This window comes from Microtus pennsylvanicus, chromosome 7 (assembly GCF_037038515.1).
Source record: "Microtus pennsylvanicus isolate mMicPen1 chromosome 7, mMicPen1.hap1, whole genome shotgun sequence".
Classification (NCBI taxonomy): Eukaryota; Metazoa; Chordata; class Mammalia; order Rodentia; family Cricetidae; genus Microtus; species Microtus pennsylvanicus.
In genome coordinates, this window is record NC_134585.1 from 123316248 (window position 1) to 123333464 (window position 17217).

At 40.5% G+C, this 17217-nt stretch overlaps 1 protein-coding gene and 1 pseudogene across 1 annotated transcript in view; both read right to left on the reverse strand.

Annotated features, from left to right (window-relative positions):
• Ash1l (ASH1 like histone lysine methyltransferase) overlaps window positions 1-17217 on the reverse strand; it is a 143390-nt gene that overhangs the window by 64156 nt on the left and 62017 nt on the right. Inside the window, exons 6-7 of the mRNA XM_075978509.1 lie at window positions 13755-13934; window positions 9356-9450 (exon numbers count right to left, since the gene is read on the reverse strand). Of these exons, the coding sequence (XP_075834624.1) occupies window positions 9356-9450; window positions 13755-13934 (275 nt within the window). The remainder of the gene's footprint in view (window positions 1-9355; window positions 9451-13754; window positions 13935-17217) is intronic.
• Window positions 4683-5907, reverse strand: LOC142853957 (ras-related protein Rab-8B-like; annotated as a pseudogene).

Here is a 17217-nt window from a genome sequence, read left to right on the forward strand (position 1 = left end):
CTTTAGAAAGAATGTTTAAAAAAGAAAGTTTTGCTTTCTTAGGGATTACAAATTGGTCCTGAAAAATACAAAGAGATTCTATTAATTATTTAAAATATAAAATAGGTTTACAAAAGAACTGGATCCCAAAAGGTGCAAATTAGGAGAGATCAACTACAGACTCTTAATGACTTCCAGAGATTGGTAAGAGACATGTCCTATTGGGGATGAAAAACAAACTGAGGAATTTGTTCAAAACCTTAGGTGGGAGCCAGGTGGTGGCGGCACATGTCTTTAATCCCAGCACTCGGGAGGCAGAGGCAGGCGGATCTCTGTGAGTTCGAGGCAAGCCTGATCTACAGGAGCTAGTTCCAGGACAGGAACCAAAAATTACGGAGAAACCCTGTCTCAAAAAATCAAAAAACAAAACAAAACAAAACAAAAAAACCTTAAGTGGTAACAAGAATTTAACCAGTCCAAGAGAATTATCAGATGAAGCTGACAAAAAATTGGCTTTTGTGGAAGAGAAGTTACAGAAGGCACATATGGATTGTGTGGATCTGAAGCTTAACTGCATTCTGGTCATATTACCTTCCAACCATTCCCCTACAAAAATTTTAATGCAGAGGGAAGATATTATCTTAGAATGAATCTTTTAACCACAAAAACCAAGTAAAAAATTAAAAACTTGTGTGGAAAAGGTCTCTGAGTTAATTTTAAAGGAAAAAATTAAGACTTCATCAATTAGCTGGAATAGACCTAGCAGAAATTGTAGTACCATTCACTAATGATGAAATTGACAAATTATGAGCAGAAAGTGATCCTGGCAAAGAATTTGCAGTAATTTTTTAGGGAGAGATTAGCAACAACTATCCCAAAAGCAAGAGAATTTAACTTATGAAGAGAATTAACTGGATCCTTCCTCGCACTGTATGGGACATACCAATAACTGGAGCCCTTACAACCTATACTGATACAAACAAATCAGGAAAGGCAGGCTACAAATCACAAAATTTAAGAAAAGTGGATCAAAGGCCTTATGTGTCTGTACAAAAATCAGAATTATATGCTATTCTCATGGTACAAAGGGATTTTAAAGAACCTCTCAACATAGTTACTGAAAGAGTTGTTTTACATATTGAAACTGCTGAATTTATACCAGATGAAACAGAACTGACTTTATTATTCAGTTATAAGAAATAACTAGGAAAATGAATTGTCCCAAATATATAACACATAATCCTATCCCATACAGGTCTGCCAGGAGCCTCTAGCAAAAAGTAATGAAGAAACTGGTTAACTATTGATAGGAAATGCGCTGGAGGCCTCAGAAGAAAAAAAGAAAAAGAAAAAGAAAAACAAAACCCATCATGTCAATAACAAAGGTTCAAAAGAAACCTTTTTCATTACGTGGGAACAAGCCAAGAAAATTGTAATGGAATGGAATGTAGTTTTTTTTCATTATGTAGTTTTTATTTTAGATGAACATTATTGTAAAAAAAAAAGTCCACCTGGAATAAAATCCATTTTTTTAAAAACACAGCTTCAGTATCAGTATAGTTAATGACCTGGCTTCAGCAGACCAGCCACAAGACAGGTCTGTATTATCCACAGGAGCTTTCCACAGTAAGCCATGGGAGCAAAGGAAAATATGTTTAAGCACACAAGTCTATGAAAAACCTTTATAGTTCCCATGGGGGCATGATTTTCATCAGACAGTTCACAGTGTTTGCATTAAGGGAACTGTAGCATCAGCTGCAGTCACGACAAACCCATCTGTAAGACCATTGGAATGAACAATCAGAAGTTCACTCTTAAAAAAGGTACAAGAATGAAATACAAAGTTCTGTTAGTTCCAGGCATATGGCACACATCTCAAGACACAAAGTTAAAATGTGGAAATCCTTAAAACAAATGCTTGCTGATTTTCTTTTCTATACTCAGTCATTTAGTTTCTTTCTAATGAACATGGTACTCATAAATTTTATTAGTATCTCCTGACCTGCTATGTCCTTCTGAAGCAAAGGATTTCATTTTCAGACAGTCTTCTCTGCCACTGGGTGTAATGAGAAACATAAATGAAGGTTCTTTGTTTTGTTTAGGTTTTTTTGAAGTCTAAAAAACTGAATTGAAGAAATTTTGAGATCAGTAAACCAACATAATAAAATGCGGTTTTAAAATTCTAGGCTTAGAATCTCATCTTTAAAGATCAAGATATATTTTTAAAAGCATCTAAGTCATAAGCTTGAAGAGAAAGTCTGCTAATTTGTTGTTGTACTGCTCAGAGGAAGATACTTCATAAGCTCTAACAGAGATTCTCAGAATTTGGAGCCTTTAAATTGCAGTGATCATTTCTTACTTGGAACAATCCATTGTATATTGCACAACTAAATTCACTGACGGACAGGGCAGTAACATTTTTTTGTATGCTACTAGATATTGACATGCATGCTTTATTTAAAACTAAGGTGTCAATTTCTCTTTTCCAAGGATGTCTTCAGTTCAAAACAAGATAAAGCATGCTGTCTAAACTTTGTTGAATGCTTAGAGGTTGGCTCACTGTTTTTCTTCCAGGTATTAGAATATTAGTTAGCTAAATGAGGCATAATTAAAAAAAAAACAGTCCTTCAAAGGAAATTTATAACAAAGACTGCATAAAATGTCCACGTGCAGTAAGAAGCCCTGCGACTTCCCTGACCGCTGTGCAGGGAGATCACTTCAGCATCATCTGAAGATAAAGGCTAGAATAGGTTCCCAGTGAAACATTGTACAACTAAATGATTTACATGCTACTTAGTTACAGCACACTTCACTGTCTGATACCCTCAGACTCTCTTTGAAACTTCTGAGTCCAACTATTGTCAAAAAAATTAGCATAATATTAATAAAGTGCAGCCACTGACGCACAAATACTGCTGCAAAATCTCCATGTAGCCCATCTGTAAGATCACAATAATGTGCACACATGCGTGTGCACATACACTTTTAGAGAAATCTAAATTTCTTGAGTTTCAGCAGGGAACAGATCTGTCACTTTCGGTTGGCTCTGGCCTAGATAGCCACACCACATCTCTAACTACAAAACCTAAATGCAAAGGGCTGGGTCCTATACATTCAGCAATGGCTGTCTGAGAGCTGAAACCTGGATCGTATGTGCTCTAATGAAAAGACAAGATTTCTGTAGGACTGCTAGATCTAATCACTTTTATATATATTTTTAAACACCAAATAGGATAAAAAAATCATTATTTTCAACATATATGGGCTGGATAGATGGCTCAGTGGTTAAGAGCATTGCCTGCTCTTCCAAAGTCCTGAGTTCAATTCCCCGCAACCACATGGTGGCTGAAAACCATCTCTAATGAGGTCTGGTGCCCTCTTCTGGCCTGCAGGCATACACACAGACAGAATATTATATACATAATAAATAAATATTTAAAAAAATAGTTGGACTCAGAAGTTTCAAAGAGAGTCTGAGGGTATCAGACAGTGAAGTGTACTGTAACTAAGTAGCATGTAAATCATTTAGTTGTACAATGTTTCACTGGGAACCTATTCTAGCCTCTATCTTCAGATGTTGCTGAAGTGATCTCCCTGCACAGCGGTCAGGGAAGTCGCAGGGCTTCTTACTGCACGTGGACATATAAGAGCTATATCTTACACCAGCATGTCTAATTTCTCTCCATATAAGTATGTTTTATGCAAACTGAAATATAAATCTAACCTTTGTTAACTCTCTCACAGATGGGGACTATAGTTAAGAAATGGGTAATACAAGGTAATGGGTAAATCTAAGAAAGAATATTTACATATTCTGGTGTAATAAGACCATAGCTGGGTGTAAAAATAAAGCCCTAAACTGGGTGGTGGTGAGGCACACCTTTAATCCCAGCACTCAGGAGGCAGAGGCTGGAGGATCTCTGTGAGTTCAAGGCCAGCCTGGCCTATAAGGGCTAGTTCCAGGACAGGCTTCAAAGCTGCAGAGAAACCCTGTCTCAAAAAACAAACAAACAAACAAAAAAAGAAAGAAAGAAAGAAAATAAAGCCCTAATGACAATTTCCCTATGTGAAATCCCAATGCATGAAGCTCACATACAGACACAACAGTTCTTACATATATTATTAGTTTTAGATAAGTAAATAATGACAAGAAGTCAGGCAGGAAAAGGGACAGCAAATATGACCCTCATAAACAGTGAGACTAGCTGGGTGGTGGTGGCACAGTCCTTTAATCCCAGGACTTGGGAGGCGGCAGAGGCAGAGCTCTGTGAGTTCAAGGCCAGCCTGGTCTACAAGAATGAGTTCCAGGACTGGCTCCGAAGCAACAGAGAAACCCTGTCTTGACAAAAACTAAAAAACACTAAAAGAAACAGCGAGACTAGAGTGCTTTCTACATGCTGTTTCCAGAGAGGAGGCAGCGGCAGCCATCTTAAAGAAAACAGCTACTCAGGGATGAGCAAAATTGATAACCACCTGAAAGATGAAAGTGATATGGCCTCTGTGAATAAACAGGCATTTTTATGAATTTAAAAAGTTAATCAGAATTTAATGGTTTTTAAGAACACTGCAAATCAAAGCCCTTTAATAAATGCTACCAATAGAGGAACTTTTGGTCATATATCCCAGGCCATATATCTTTAATTTTAGTATATCAACCTCTGTTTAATATTCTGCTGTCTTTAAATGTCCCCAAATATATAAGTCTAGAATTTCATGTCACTAAAGTGCTCAGTTAGGAGTATAAGATTATGCTGTACCACAGAAAGACTGACACTCATATGCGAAGAAAGATAGCAGCTTCCAGGACGGGCAGTCAAACAAGGAAAAACCAATTAAGTCTTGCATGTGTCTCCACATCATTGCTTCCCTGTCTGAGGAAAGGAGCTTGCTCTTTTGCTAGGTCATGTGGCTGGAATCCACTTGGTGTTCTGTGTTGAGAGGCCTAGAGTTCCATGGTGCTCTCCGCAGCAGTTGGGCGAGGTGGCTCTGAGGCTGGGTAACCTGTGCTCTCAGAGAAGCAGGGAGGGCCCTTTAGGTACACTGCAGTGTCTCAGAAATGAAGAGTTCATCAAAGCAATGAACAACGGAAAAGACTTGTCTTCTTAGATAGGTTTTCTGTTATTTTCACTGGCCCGCCTGGCTCCTGATGAATTGCTGTCATGTTTTTCTGTTGAGTTTTGTCATTATATCCCATTCAAGTGTAAAAAATGCCTCTTTAAATTTGTGCTGGATTTTGCACTTGTCTCCAAAAATTTAAAACCATGGTCAATTGCTAACTTCTCCCCTCTTTTTTTGACACTTGTCTTTTGTCATTCATATCACATTTGTTACCCAGGATCATTTTTTTTTAAGATTTATTTATTTATTTATTATGTACAGTGTCTGGCTCCATGTATGCTGCAGGCCAGAAAAGGGCATCAGATCTCATAGGTGGTTGTGAGCCACCATGTGGTTGCTGGGAATTGAACTCAGTGTTCTTAACCCCTGAGCCATCTCTCCAGGCCCCAGGATCATTCTTTCAACATCTGAAGAGGCAAGCTCTTTAGTGCTTCTTATTCAGTTTTTAATATTGTCAAAGGACTTTTTATTGGTGATGTCATAGACCAGCATAATTCCCATGGCTGCTCTATAGTATGCTGTTGTGATTGTTAGGAATCTTTCCTGACCTGCTGTGTACCACATCTGAAGCTTAATTTCCTTTCCATTGAGTTCTATTGTTCTCATTTTAAAATCAATCCGGATGGTGGAGATGAAGGTGGTGTTGAAGGCGTCCTCAGAGAAGGGGAACAGGAGGCAGGTTTTACTGACGCCGCCGGAGTCGGTGATGAGCAGCAGTTTGAACAGATAATCGTATGTCTTTGCCATCTTCTCGCACTGGCCCTCTCTGACCAAAGAAAGCAAGGGGGCAAGGAGGTGGTGGAAAGAGGCTCGGAGGGGGCCTTGGGTGAGGGGGCGTGTCCGCCAAGCCACCTGCGACCTGCCCTGCCTCTTCCTAGTTATTTTTTATATAACCAAACTCTACTACCTGCAGGAAGCAACCCAAAGGGTACTCAAAGGAATGAAATCTGGCAAATGGATGTGTTCCATTTTGTATAATTTGGAAAATTAAAATATGCACACCACACCACTGATACCTATCCAGGTTTTCAATGGGCAACTGCTTTGAGTTTGGAAAAGGCTAATTTGGTAATCATACGTTTCCTAGAAGTTGTGGTCATCAAGGTAACCTGCACAAATTAAGAGTGACTGTGCTCCATCCAGCATAACCTCTAGTAAAATGAAAGATCTTTGTTTTTTTGGTTTTTTTTGATTATTACATATAAAGCACATTAAAGGTATACCACACAATCCTACAGGACAGGAAGTTATAGAAAGACCAAATTGAACTCTAAATAAAGACACCCAGAAATAGACTGCATAATGACTTATTAACTTTGAATTTTCTAAATGCTAATGAGAAAGGAACAACAATTGCAGAAGGACATAACTATCACATCTATTATCCAATGATAATAGAAAAACTATGGAATTAAATCAGCCTGTCTAATTTAAAGGGTTTCTCTGTAGCCATGGCTGTTCTGAAACTTGCTTGGTAGACCAGGTTGGCTTCCAACTCAATTCACCTCTCTCTGCCTCCTAAGTGCTGGGATTAAAGGCACGTGCCTCACTGCCTTGTGACTACTGACTTTTAATACTGAGATAAACTACAAAAATTTTAAGTTGAGACTGGTCCTAAGAAGAGGAAACAAACTTTCCATTTATTTGTTTGTTTTTGAGACAGGGTCTCACTGTGTAGTCCTTGTTCCCTAGAAGCAGCTGGCCAGGGCTGCTGAGATGGCTCATATGGGTAAAAGTAAGTGTCATGCAAACCTGATGACCAGAGTTTGATCCCATGAATATATGGTAAGAAAGAATCAACTCACCACAGGTGTCTTTGACCTCCACATGCATGCTGTGGGATGACCCCCCACCCCCGCCTACACACCACACATGACACACATTTTGAAAACCATTAAAAAGGGCTGGAAGAATGGCGTAGTGGTCAAGAGCACTGGCTGCTCTTCCAGAGGACCCCAGTTGAATTCCCAGCACCCACATGGCAGCTCACAATCACCTGTAACTCCAGTACAAGGGAAACTTGATTTCTTCTTCTGGCCTCCACATATACCAGGTGTGCACCTGGTGCAAAGATAGACACACAGAAGCAGACAGAAGCTGACCAAGGGGGTCAGGCTACATGCCAAGAAGGGAGGAGACTTAAGCAGCGTTGTCCACTTGTCACTGGGGTGAAGGTAAGAAAGCTGTAAGACTGACGGAGTCGTGGAGTTTTCTGTGATTTCAAGAGCAGCTCTGGCTAGGGAATGTGTCTTACAAGAAGGCCCCTGAAGGCCAGTGTGTTAAGCTGGGAAGATGAAACCTAAACCGAAATGGAGACTCCAGGACCATGGGATACACACCAGAGAGAGGTGTGCGTGTAGAATCTAAGTGTGCTGCCTGCAGTAGAGATTAAGGGTTGGTGCTACTCAAGCCTTTTGTAGCCCAGTTGATTATACGATGAGCCCCCAACGATGGAGATGGAACTATGGGATTTAGTGTTTGCTCTGCTAAATTTTTATTTTGCTTTGGTGTGATTGTTCCTTGTTATGCCTGAGTTCTTTCTTCTTAAAATAGGAATATTTACTCCGTGCTGTTAAGTTGAAAATATGTCTATGTATTTTTTTAAAAATTTTATTGGAAACTGATTTTTTTTTTTTTTAAATGAGGTCTTACTGTATAGCAATAGATAGTCTTCTTCCCAAGTGCTGGGATTAAAGGTTATATGTTATCACACCTGGCTAGAAACTCACTTTTACTTTTTTGAGATAAGGTTTCTCTGTGTTGACCCAGCTGTCCTAAAACTCACTACGTAGGACCAGGCTGGCTTCAAACTCCAAAATACACCTAGCTCTGCTAAGTGCTGAGATTAAAGGTGTGTGCCACCAATGCCCAACTAAAAACTGACTTAATGTGCTACAATTTTGGTTTTTTTTTGTTTTGTTTTTTGTTTTTTTTTTTAAAGATTTATTATGTATACAACATTCTGCATTGATGTATGCCCGCATGCCAGAGAAGGGTGCCAGATCTCAGAACAGATGGTTGTGAGCCACCATGTGGTTGCTGGGAATTGAACTCAGAACCTTTGGAAGAGCAGCCAGTGCTCTTAATCTCTGAGCCATCTCTCCAGCCCCCTGTGCTACAATTTTGAAAAACTTTGCAGACTTCTAAAGCTGGAGTGAATGTCCTTTACATTATAATATGGTAATGAGCCTTGGGCAAAAGTCAAGTGATGTGTGTATAGGAGTCAAGTTGACAAGTGGTAGAGTTATGACATTAGTATTAATTTTCAACTTGACAGAATGAAGACTCATCTGACCGATGAGCCCTTAGGCAATGCCTGTTGCCTAAGGATTACGTTGACTATATTAATTTAATGTGGAAAGACTAATCTTAATTGTGGGTGGGACTGGACTACATTCATGGTAGAAAGTGAGCCAAAATAAGCCCTTTCTCCCCTCATGTTGCTTTTCCTAGGGTACTTATCTCAGCAGCAGAAAAAGCAACTAAGACAACCTGCCATTCCTTTCCTTGAAGCAAGAGATAGTAATTAATTTCTAAACAGTGAGGTGAAGACTGGGAATGGCGTGCAGTTTATAATCCCAGAATTTGGAAGATAAAGTCAGGAGGGTCGGTAGTTTAAGGTAGTTGCTATTAAGTTAAAGCTTACCTTTATGCAAGACTTTATCTTAACAACAAAAATAAACTCCCAAGCAAATAAACAATAAAAAGAAAGATCTATCTAAAGAATGTCCTTGATCAATGTCTGCTTTAAATGATGTCTCAGGAGAGCCTACTCAAAATTCTCATTTGGAAGAAAAAGAATGATGCCCATTGCTTGGCTAATTCCATGATAAAACAAGAAAAGCAGGGCTGATGAACAGATCAATGGCAGAGTGTATTTTCCCTCCCTCTTTCCTTTTACCTTTCATGCAGAGCTCCAGGCTGCTCTCTAACTCACTGTGTAGCTGAGGATGTCCTTGAGCTTCTGATCTTCCTGCCTTCAGCTTGAGTGACAAAGTTACATGCATGTTCTCTGCCTAGTTCATGCTCCTGGTTCATAAAATACTTAGGGGGATCCAATCCAGGCTTTATATTTGTTAGGCATACATTCTTATCAACTGAGCTACAGTCCCACATCCTTGGTGAGAATTATTGGGAATATCTTATAAATAAATGATAAAGAACTTGAACCCAGGAGAACTAAGAACAGAAGCACTTCCCCTAAATTAAACATATATAGTTTACTCTTACCAATAAATTATGTGGACTCAGTACTCACCAACGTGAATTGGTGCTGGGAACAATCCATATTCATGCTCTCCTGGAGTATATTCCAGCTTCTCTTTTTTTAACTGGATTAATCGGCTCTTTGGGCTGTGATGAGAAAAGAGTAAGAAACAAAGGCAATTAAATTTCTTCCTGAGGTCAAATGAAAATAAATTATATCTGAAAAGATGATTCAGTATATAAAGGCACTTCCCACCAAGACTGACAACCCGAGTTAGAGCCCTGGAAACTATATTGTTAAAGGAGACTTAACTTCTGAACACTATCTTTTCCTTCAACATGCATGTATGCTGGCCCCTTTTCAATAAATAAACAGAAAGAAAAAATGTAATCTAATAATGTACTTAAAAAAACAACAACCCGGGGTTAGAGAAACGGCTCAGCAGTTAATAGCACTGCCAGCTCCTAGGAGAGGACCTAAGTTTGAGTCCTAGCACCCGTGCCTGCGACTCTGTCCTCTGCATGTACTCTCCTGTACCTTTGAGCACCTATGAATATGAACATAAATAAAAAAAATCTTAAATTCTGGAAGTTCCCTTTAAAAAGAAGTTCTTTAATATTCTCTAACAATTTTATTCATTCAACAGCAGCCCTGGCTGTCCACGTGTGATAGTCTGTAGCCCTGACCACCTAAATTCAATCCCTGGAGTTTATGATGGGAGAAGATATGATGGGAAGAGAGAATTCAAATCACGAAGTTGTTCTCTTTCTTCCACAAATACACAAGGTCACTTATACTCATGCATACACATCATACAAAAACATAACAAAACAAAAACATTAATTTTATGTGTGTTTTGTTTGCATGAATATTGGTGTTACACAAATGCCTGGTTTTTGCAGAGGCCAGAAAAGGTCAATGGATCCCCTGAAACACCATGTGGGTGTTGGGAACTAAACTCAGGTACTCTGCAAGATCAGCAAGTGCTCTTAACCACTAAGCCATCTCTCTAGCCATTGAAGATTTTTTTTTGGGGGGGGAGGCGGGTTTCGAGACAGGGTTTGTCAGTATCTTTGGAGTCTGTCCTGGAACCAGCTCTTGTAGACCAGGCTGGTCTTGAACTCACAGAGATCTGCCTGCCTCTGTCTCCCGAGTGCTGGGATTAAAGGCATGCGCCACCACCGCCCGGCTTAAAAACAATTTTTAAATAAATTTATGATTTATTATCAGTATATGTTGGGTTTTTATACTGTTTGGTCCAAAGTGAGTCACCAAAGTAGCAGTGCTGATGACAATATTGCTAACAGAAGCTCAAACTTCCCTATCCCTCATGATTCTCATAAGGGAGGTCTGTTTACCAGCTAATTCAAACAGCCTGCACCCTGCTATCACAGAAAATACTTTCCCACAAGTTTCTGTTCTCTGCCACCAGAGATAGCCTTAGCATTTTGATTCCCAATAAACTGTCCTTATACACACAGAGTAGTCCAGTTTGGGAGTTTCACTATAACCTCTCTGACATATACCTCTTTTATATGTATACATACCTGGGCCATGGAAATTGTTCTTGGGTAAAACAGGGTCATGACTGTAAAGAGCAGGCCTGTGCTGGAAACTCTACAAACACACCACACCCCAAGGGCTGGGGCTCTTAAATTTAGTCTTCTTTCAGTTTTATACTTTCCTGCTATGTTCAGAGCCTCATAGCCAGGTTTCTTTTATTTTTTTGAGACAGGGTCTCACTGCATATGTAGCTCTAGCTGGCTAGGAACTTGCTGTGTAGGCGAGCTTCAAATTCACAGAAATCACCTGCATTACTCTAAAGTGATAGGATTAAAAAAAACTGTAAAATTACCCCCTGAACTACTTGGCTGGCTAAGTGACTGTTTCAGGTTTTTGTTGTTTACATTTTTAAATAAAAAACTGAATTAAGGCCAGATGTCACAGCTCATGCCTTTAATCCCAGCACTTTGACTAGTTTTTAACTTTATACCATGAATACCTCCTTGGTGTTTAAAAATCCACACCCAGCTCAACGATGTTCATAGCAGCTTTGTTTGTCATAGCCAGAACCTGGAAACAACCTAAATGCCCCTCAATCAGAGAATGGATAAAGAAAAAAATGTGGTACATTTACACAATGGAGTATTACACAGCAGAAAAAAATAACGACAGTTTGAATTTTGCAGGAAAATAGATGGAGCTAGAAAACATTATTTTGAGTGAGGAAATCCAGCCATAGAAAGACAAGTATCACATGTACTCACTCATAGGTGGTTTTTTTTTTTTTTAAGTTTTTCAAGACAGGGTTTCTCTGTGGTTTTGGAGCCTGTCCTGGAACTAGCTCTTGTAGACCAGGCTGGTCTCAAACTCACAGAGATCCGCCTGCCTCTGCCTCCTGAGTGCTGGGATTAAAGGCGTGCGCCACCATCGCCTGGCTCATAGGTGGTTTTTAAACATAAAGCAAAGAAAGCCAGCCTACAAACCACAATCCCAGAGAACTTAGACAACAATGCGGACACTAAGAGAGACTTACATAGATCTAATCTACATGGGAAGTAGAAAGTAGAAAAAGACAAGATTTCCTGAGTAAATTGGGAGCATGGAGACCGTGGGGGAGGATTGAAGGGGAGGGGAGAGGCAGAGAGGGGAGCAGAGAAAAATGTAGAGCTCAATAAATATCAATAAATTTTTTTTAAAAACAACAACAACAACAAAAAAAAAACCACACCACACCCCTGCCCCTAAAAGACAGGGTTTTATGCAGGCCATGCTGGTCTAAAATTGTCTATGTGGTAAGGGTGGCTTTCAACATCTTCTCCTCCCTCCTCGGCACCCTCTGCAGCGCTGGGTTACAGACAAGCCCAACCATATCCAGGTTATGAAGCACTGAAAACCTGACTTAAAATTTTCAGCATAAATGGTCTCTATATAAAGCCCCAAGTTTTCTAATTACACTAAACACCAGTGATCCCCGCCAGCTGGTGGGCTAGTATGCTCTACACAGTCAGTTTCAGACTGTGTCAAAAAGTAACAAAGGAGTACTGATCAAGTTGTATCAAGGAATTATAAAATTCTTCAAACTATTCATTTGACAATTTAATCAATGAAATTTAAAATACATTTACTTATGCAGACAATGCTATTTAGCATCCTTTTGGGGTTTTATTTATTTAATTAATTAATTTATTTTTTATTTTTATTTTCTTTGATTTTCAAGACAGGGTTTGGCTGTAGTTGTAGAATCTGTCCTGCAACCAACTCTTGTAGACCAGGTTGGCCTCGAAACTCACAGAGATCCGCCTGCCTTTGCTCCCCGAGTGCTGGGACTAAAGGTGTGCGCCACCACCGCCCGGCTAATTTTTTTTTAAACTTTTTTTAAAAATATTTATTTATTTATGTATTTATGTATACAATATTCTGTCTGTGTGTATGCCCGAAGGCCAGAAGAGGGCACCAGACCCCATTACAGATGGTTGTGAGCCACCATGTGGTTGCTGGGAATTGAACTCAGGACCTCTGGAAGAGCAGGCAATGCTCTTAACCTCTGAGCTATCTCTCCAGCCCCCCCCCTTTTTTTTAAACTTAAGAAACGCCCTGGCAGGCCTAAAATGAACTATGTAAAGAATGATGTCCTTGAACAAGAGGCAATCCTCCTGCCTCTGCTTCCAGAGTACTGGCATTTCAGGTGTACACCACCACACCTAGCTTTCATTCTTATTTTCAAACAATAAAAGGCATAATTATACTCCAACTGACAGAATGGAAGTAGAAGACAGATGCAAACATCAGGGATGATAATTATAACCTGTAACACAGTGTGGCATCAACAGTCCAGTGAGTATTCAGGTACTCGAGACCGGAACATATACAATACACATTACACATATATAATGCTATATATACACTGGTTTTTGGTAGTGAAAAAAATATTTTGTTCAGGGCTGGAGAGATGGCTCAGTGGTTAAGAGCATTGGCTGCTCTTCCAGAGGTCCTGAGTTCAATTCCCAGCAACCACATGGTGGCTCACAACCATCTGCAATGAGGTCTGGTGCCCTCTTCTGGCCTGCAGACATACACACAGACAGAATATTGTAGGCATAATAAAGAAATAAATATTTTAGAAAAAAAAAAAATATTTTGTTCAGGCTCAGTGGTTAAAGGTGCCTGCCACCCAGTCTGAGGTGGTAGAGAGGAGACTGGATTACACAAATGTAAAAATTATAAAGCTGCCGGGCGGTGGTGGCACACGCCTTTAATCCCAGCACTCGGGAGGCAGAGGCAGGCGGATTTCTGTGAGTTCGAGACCAGCCTGGTCTACAAGAGCTAGTTCCAGGACAGGCTCCAAAACCACAGAGAAACCCTGTCTCGAAAAACAAAAAAAAAAAATTATAAAGCTATGGTGGAAATAGGGATAAGAAAATATAAGCTTTCAGTCGCCACTACTTACTCTGTGGTTTTGTAAACATCAGAATACAGCCCAGCTCTCTGGTACTTTTTCTTTGGAGGACGTGGGGCCTTCTTTTCTCGTGGGATGAGAGCCAGCACAGGTTGCAAGGTACTTTCAGGTTCAGAAGGTTCAGTGGGGGTTTCAAGAGGAATGGGAATTTCAGCTGGTGTTTCTATAAAACTAGAAAAAAATAATTTAAAGATGTTATTGTGAAAAATAATTATACACACACATACATGTGGATTTGTTGTAATTTTCGAGGCGGAGTCTTAGCCTTGAACCTGCTGTGTAGACAATAATGATCTTCAGATCCTGATTTTTGTGGCTCCTATTCCCATGCACTGACCTTACAGCCATGCATCAGGCATGTTGATGCCCACTTTTAATTTCAGAGACAATCATGTAGGGATAAGTCCCGCCCCTTAGGGGGCGTGTTCGATTCGGGCTAATGATTACCTATAAATCTGGCGAGCGTGCTTGCAGCACTTGCTTCTGCTTTCCTGGTCTCCGCGGGAACGGTGGTTCTGTAAGTCTATTTTTCCATTAAAGCTATATATATATATATTTACAATCTGTCTGCATTCGTTTACGCCGTTACACAAACACTGTTCTATGAGCTGGTGGACAGCTTGGTATATACTACATAGTTCTAGGCTAGCCAACGCTACACAGTAAGACCCTGTCTTAAAGAAAAAAAGCGCTCAGGAGGCAGGTGGATCTCTGTAAGTTCAAGGCCAGCCTGGTCTACAAGAGCTAGTCCAGGACAGGCTCCAAAGCTACAGAGAAACCCTACCTCAAAAAACCAAATAAATAAATAAATGAACAAATAAATAAATAAAACAAGTTGGGTGGATGGCTCACACATTTAATCCCCAGCACTCAGGAGGCAGAAGCAGGCATATCTGAGTTTGAGGCCAGTCTGGTCTATAGTGCAAACTCCAGGACAGCCAGGGCTACACGATGGAACCCTGTCTTGGAGGGTGGGGGTAAACAAACAAAAACAAAAAGAAACACCAAGGCACAGTGTATTGGTTAGTGCCTTGGATGTATTGGTTAGTGCCTTGGATGTATTGGTTAGTGCTTTTAATCCTACTGCTTAACAAGTTGAGCCAAAGGGCTAGAGAGATGGATTAGTAGTTAAGAATTGCTCTTTCAGAGGACCTGGGTTCAAGTTGAAGAACCCACATGTAATTCACAACTATCTGTAACTCCAGCTCCAGGAGATCTGATACCTTCACACAGATACACACACAGGTAAAACAGCAATGCACACAAATAAAAACAAATAAATTCACTAAAAACAAAGGATGCAGAAATATAAGTTCAAATCATTCTTAGCTGTACAGCCAAGTTCAGGGTCACCTTATCTCAGAAAATCAAAATCAGAGCAGTTCAGCATCCTGGCTCATACCTGTAATCCCAGATGCTAGAGACTAATGAAGGAAGACATCCATGTGAAATTAGCCTAGCATACAGGGTATGATTGTATCTAAACAACGATAACAACAAAAAATTTTCAAAGTAAACCTGATGGTGGTGCAAGTCTATAAACAAAACTACTACGTAGGCTGAGGCTGAGTGAAGTCAAGTTCAAGGCCTATTTGGACAATTTACTGAGAACTTTCCCAAAAAATTAACAGCACAGCTGGGTGGTAATAGCATATGCCTTTAATCCCAGTACTTGGGAGGCAGAGGCAGATGGATCTCTGTGAGTTTAAGGCCAGACTGGGCTTCAAGCTCTAGTTCCAGGACAGGCTCCAAAGCTACAGAGAAACCCTGTCTCGAAAAACAAAAAACTTAACACCACACACACACACCTCTACCTACCCCTTTGGTCTTCAAACATTTTATATTAAACAAATCTACTGTTTGTGGTACACACCAGCAGGGTCTGCAGGAGAGGAGGATCACAAGTTCAAGGCCATCCTAGGCAGTACCAAGGACTAGAGCAATAGCACAGTAGTTAAGAGTACACTTTGCTCTTTTAGAAGACCAATTTAAAACAAACAAACAGCTTGGAACTACAGCTAGGTTGTAGTTCAATAAGTTACAATGTAACAACATTTAAATAGCTATGGATGAAATCTCTTTAAATTTGATAAAAGTATAAACTTGAAGTTATATGAATCTAAGTCACCATGAGGATGACCAACTCAAATAAAACAAATAATAAATTAACAAATAAATGATAATAAATGTGCTGAAAGTCACCAATGAAGAAAACAAGAAAGGGAGAGGAAGCAGGATATAAGAATTTCAAGGTTACAAGCCAGGAGCAAATCCAGTCCCAGGAGCCAACTCAGTCCTGGGACACTGGCAAACCAGAATTGAGCCAACGACCTGACTCAGAGTCTGCGATCTCCACCAGAGTGGGACTGAACCTAGGACACAGAGAGAACAAGCTCCACCAGGAGCAGAAGCCAGGAGCAAACCCAGTCCTGGGACATGGGCGGATCAGGACTGAGCCAGCGACCAGATCCAGAGTCAACAATTTCCACCGGAACAGGTACAAGGGAGTAACCGCTGAGCAAGAGACTGCTGAGGGTCCGGATGTGAATCTGGAACCTTCAAGGGAGTAGACCTAAGCCAACACCTAGGTGGGTCTGGGTGAGAGTCTAGGACCTCCCAGGAACTAGGCTGCAGCCAGGACCTCTGTCAGTCTGGGGGTGAGTTAACCTGGGTCCTCCGAGGAAACAGGCAGGAACCAAAGATCTCAGCAGGCTAGGCACAAGTCTGGGACCTCAGAGAGAGTAGGCCTGAGCCAGGTCCTCTGTGGGTTCCGGCATTGGTCTGGGACATCAAAGGGAATAGGCAGGAACCTGGAACCCCTGCGTGTCTGAGCATGTGTCTGTGACCTCTGAGGAAATAAGCAGGTCCTCTGCAGGGGTTCAGGCACACCTGAGCCTGGGACCACCGAGGCAGTAGACTGGAGCCAGAAACATTTCCAGGTCCTACTCCAACCTAGGGACTTCTGCAGGAGAGATCCAGGCCAGGATTTACAGAAACAAATCATAGCCAGCAGCCTAGGCCAAAGTAGGCCTGAGACAGCAATCTCCAAGGGAGCAGACCAAAGCCCAGGAGCACTGGGCTACCTCCAGGAACAGGCATAACCAATGGGGTAACTAGAACTGTGAAAATGACTGTACCATGAGGAACAACCATCTGAGCTTTGGATTAACTGTCACCTAGAAGATTATTCAACAGAATCTCAGACAGCCCCAACAACACCTATTAGAGGAAAAGATAGTAGAAAAGGTAAGATCACATGCTACACCACAAAGAGCAACACAATACAAGTAGAACCTAAAGACCCTACAAAAGCAAATCTGAACAACCAAATATGGATAAAAGAGACGAACATGATCTAAAAAATAACCTTAAGAGAATGTTTGAAATTCTTAAAGATGAAATGAGAAATTCTCTTAAAAAAATAGAGAAAAAAACAAACAAAAAATTGGAAGGC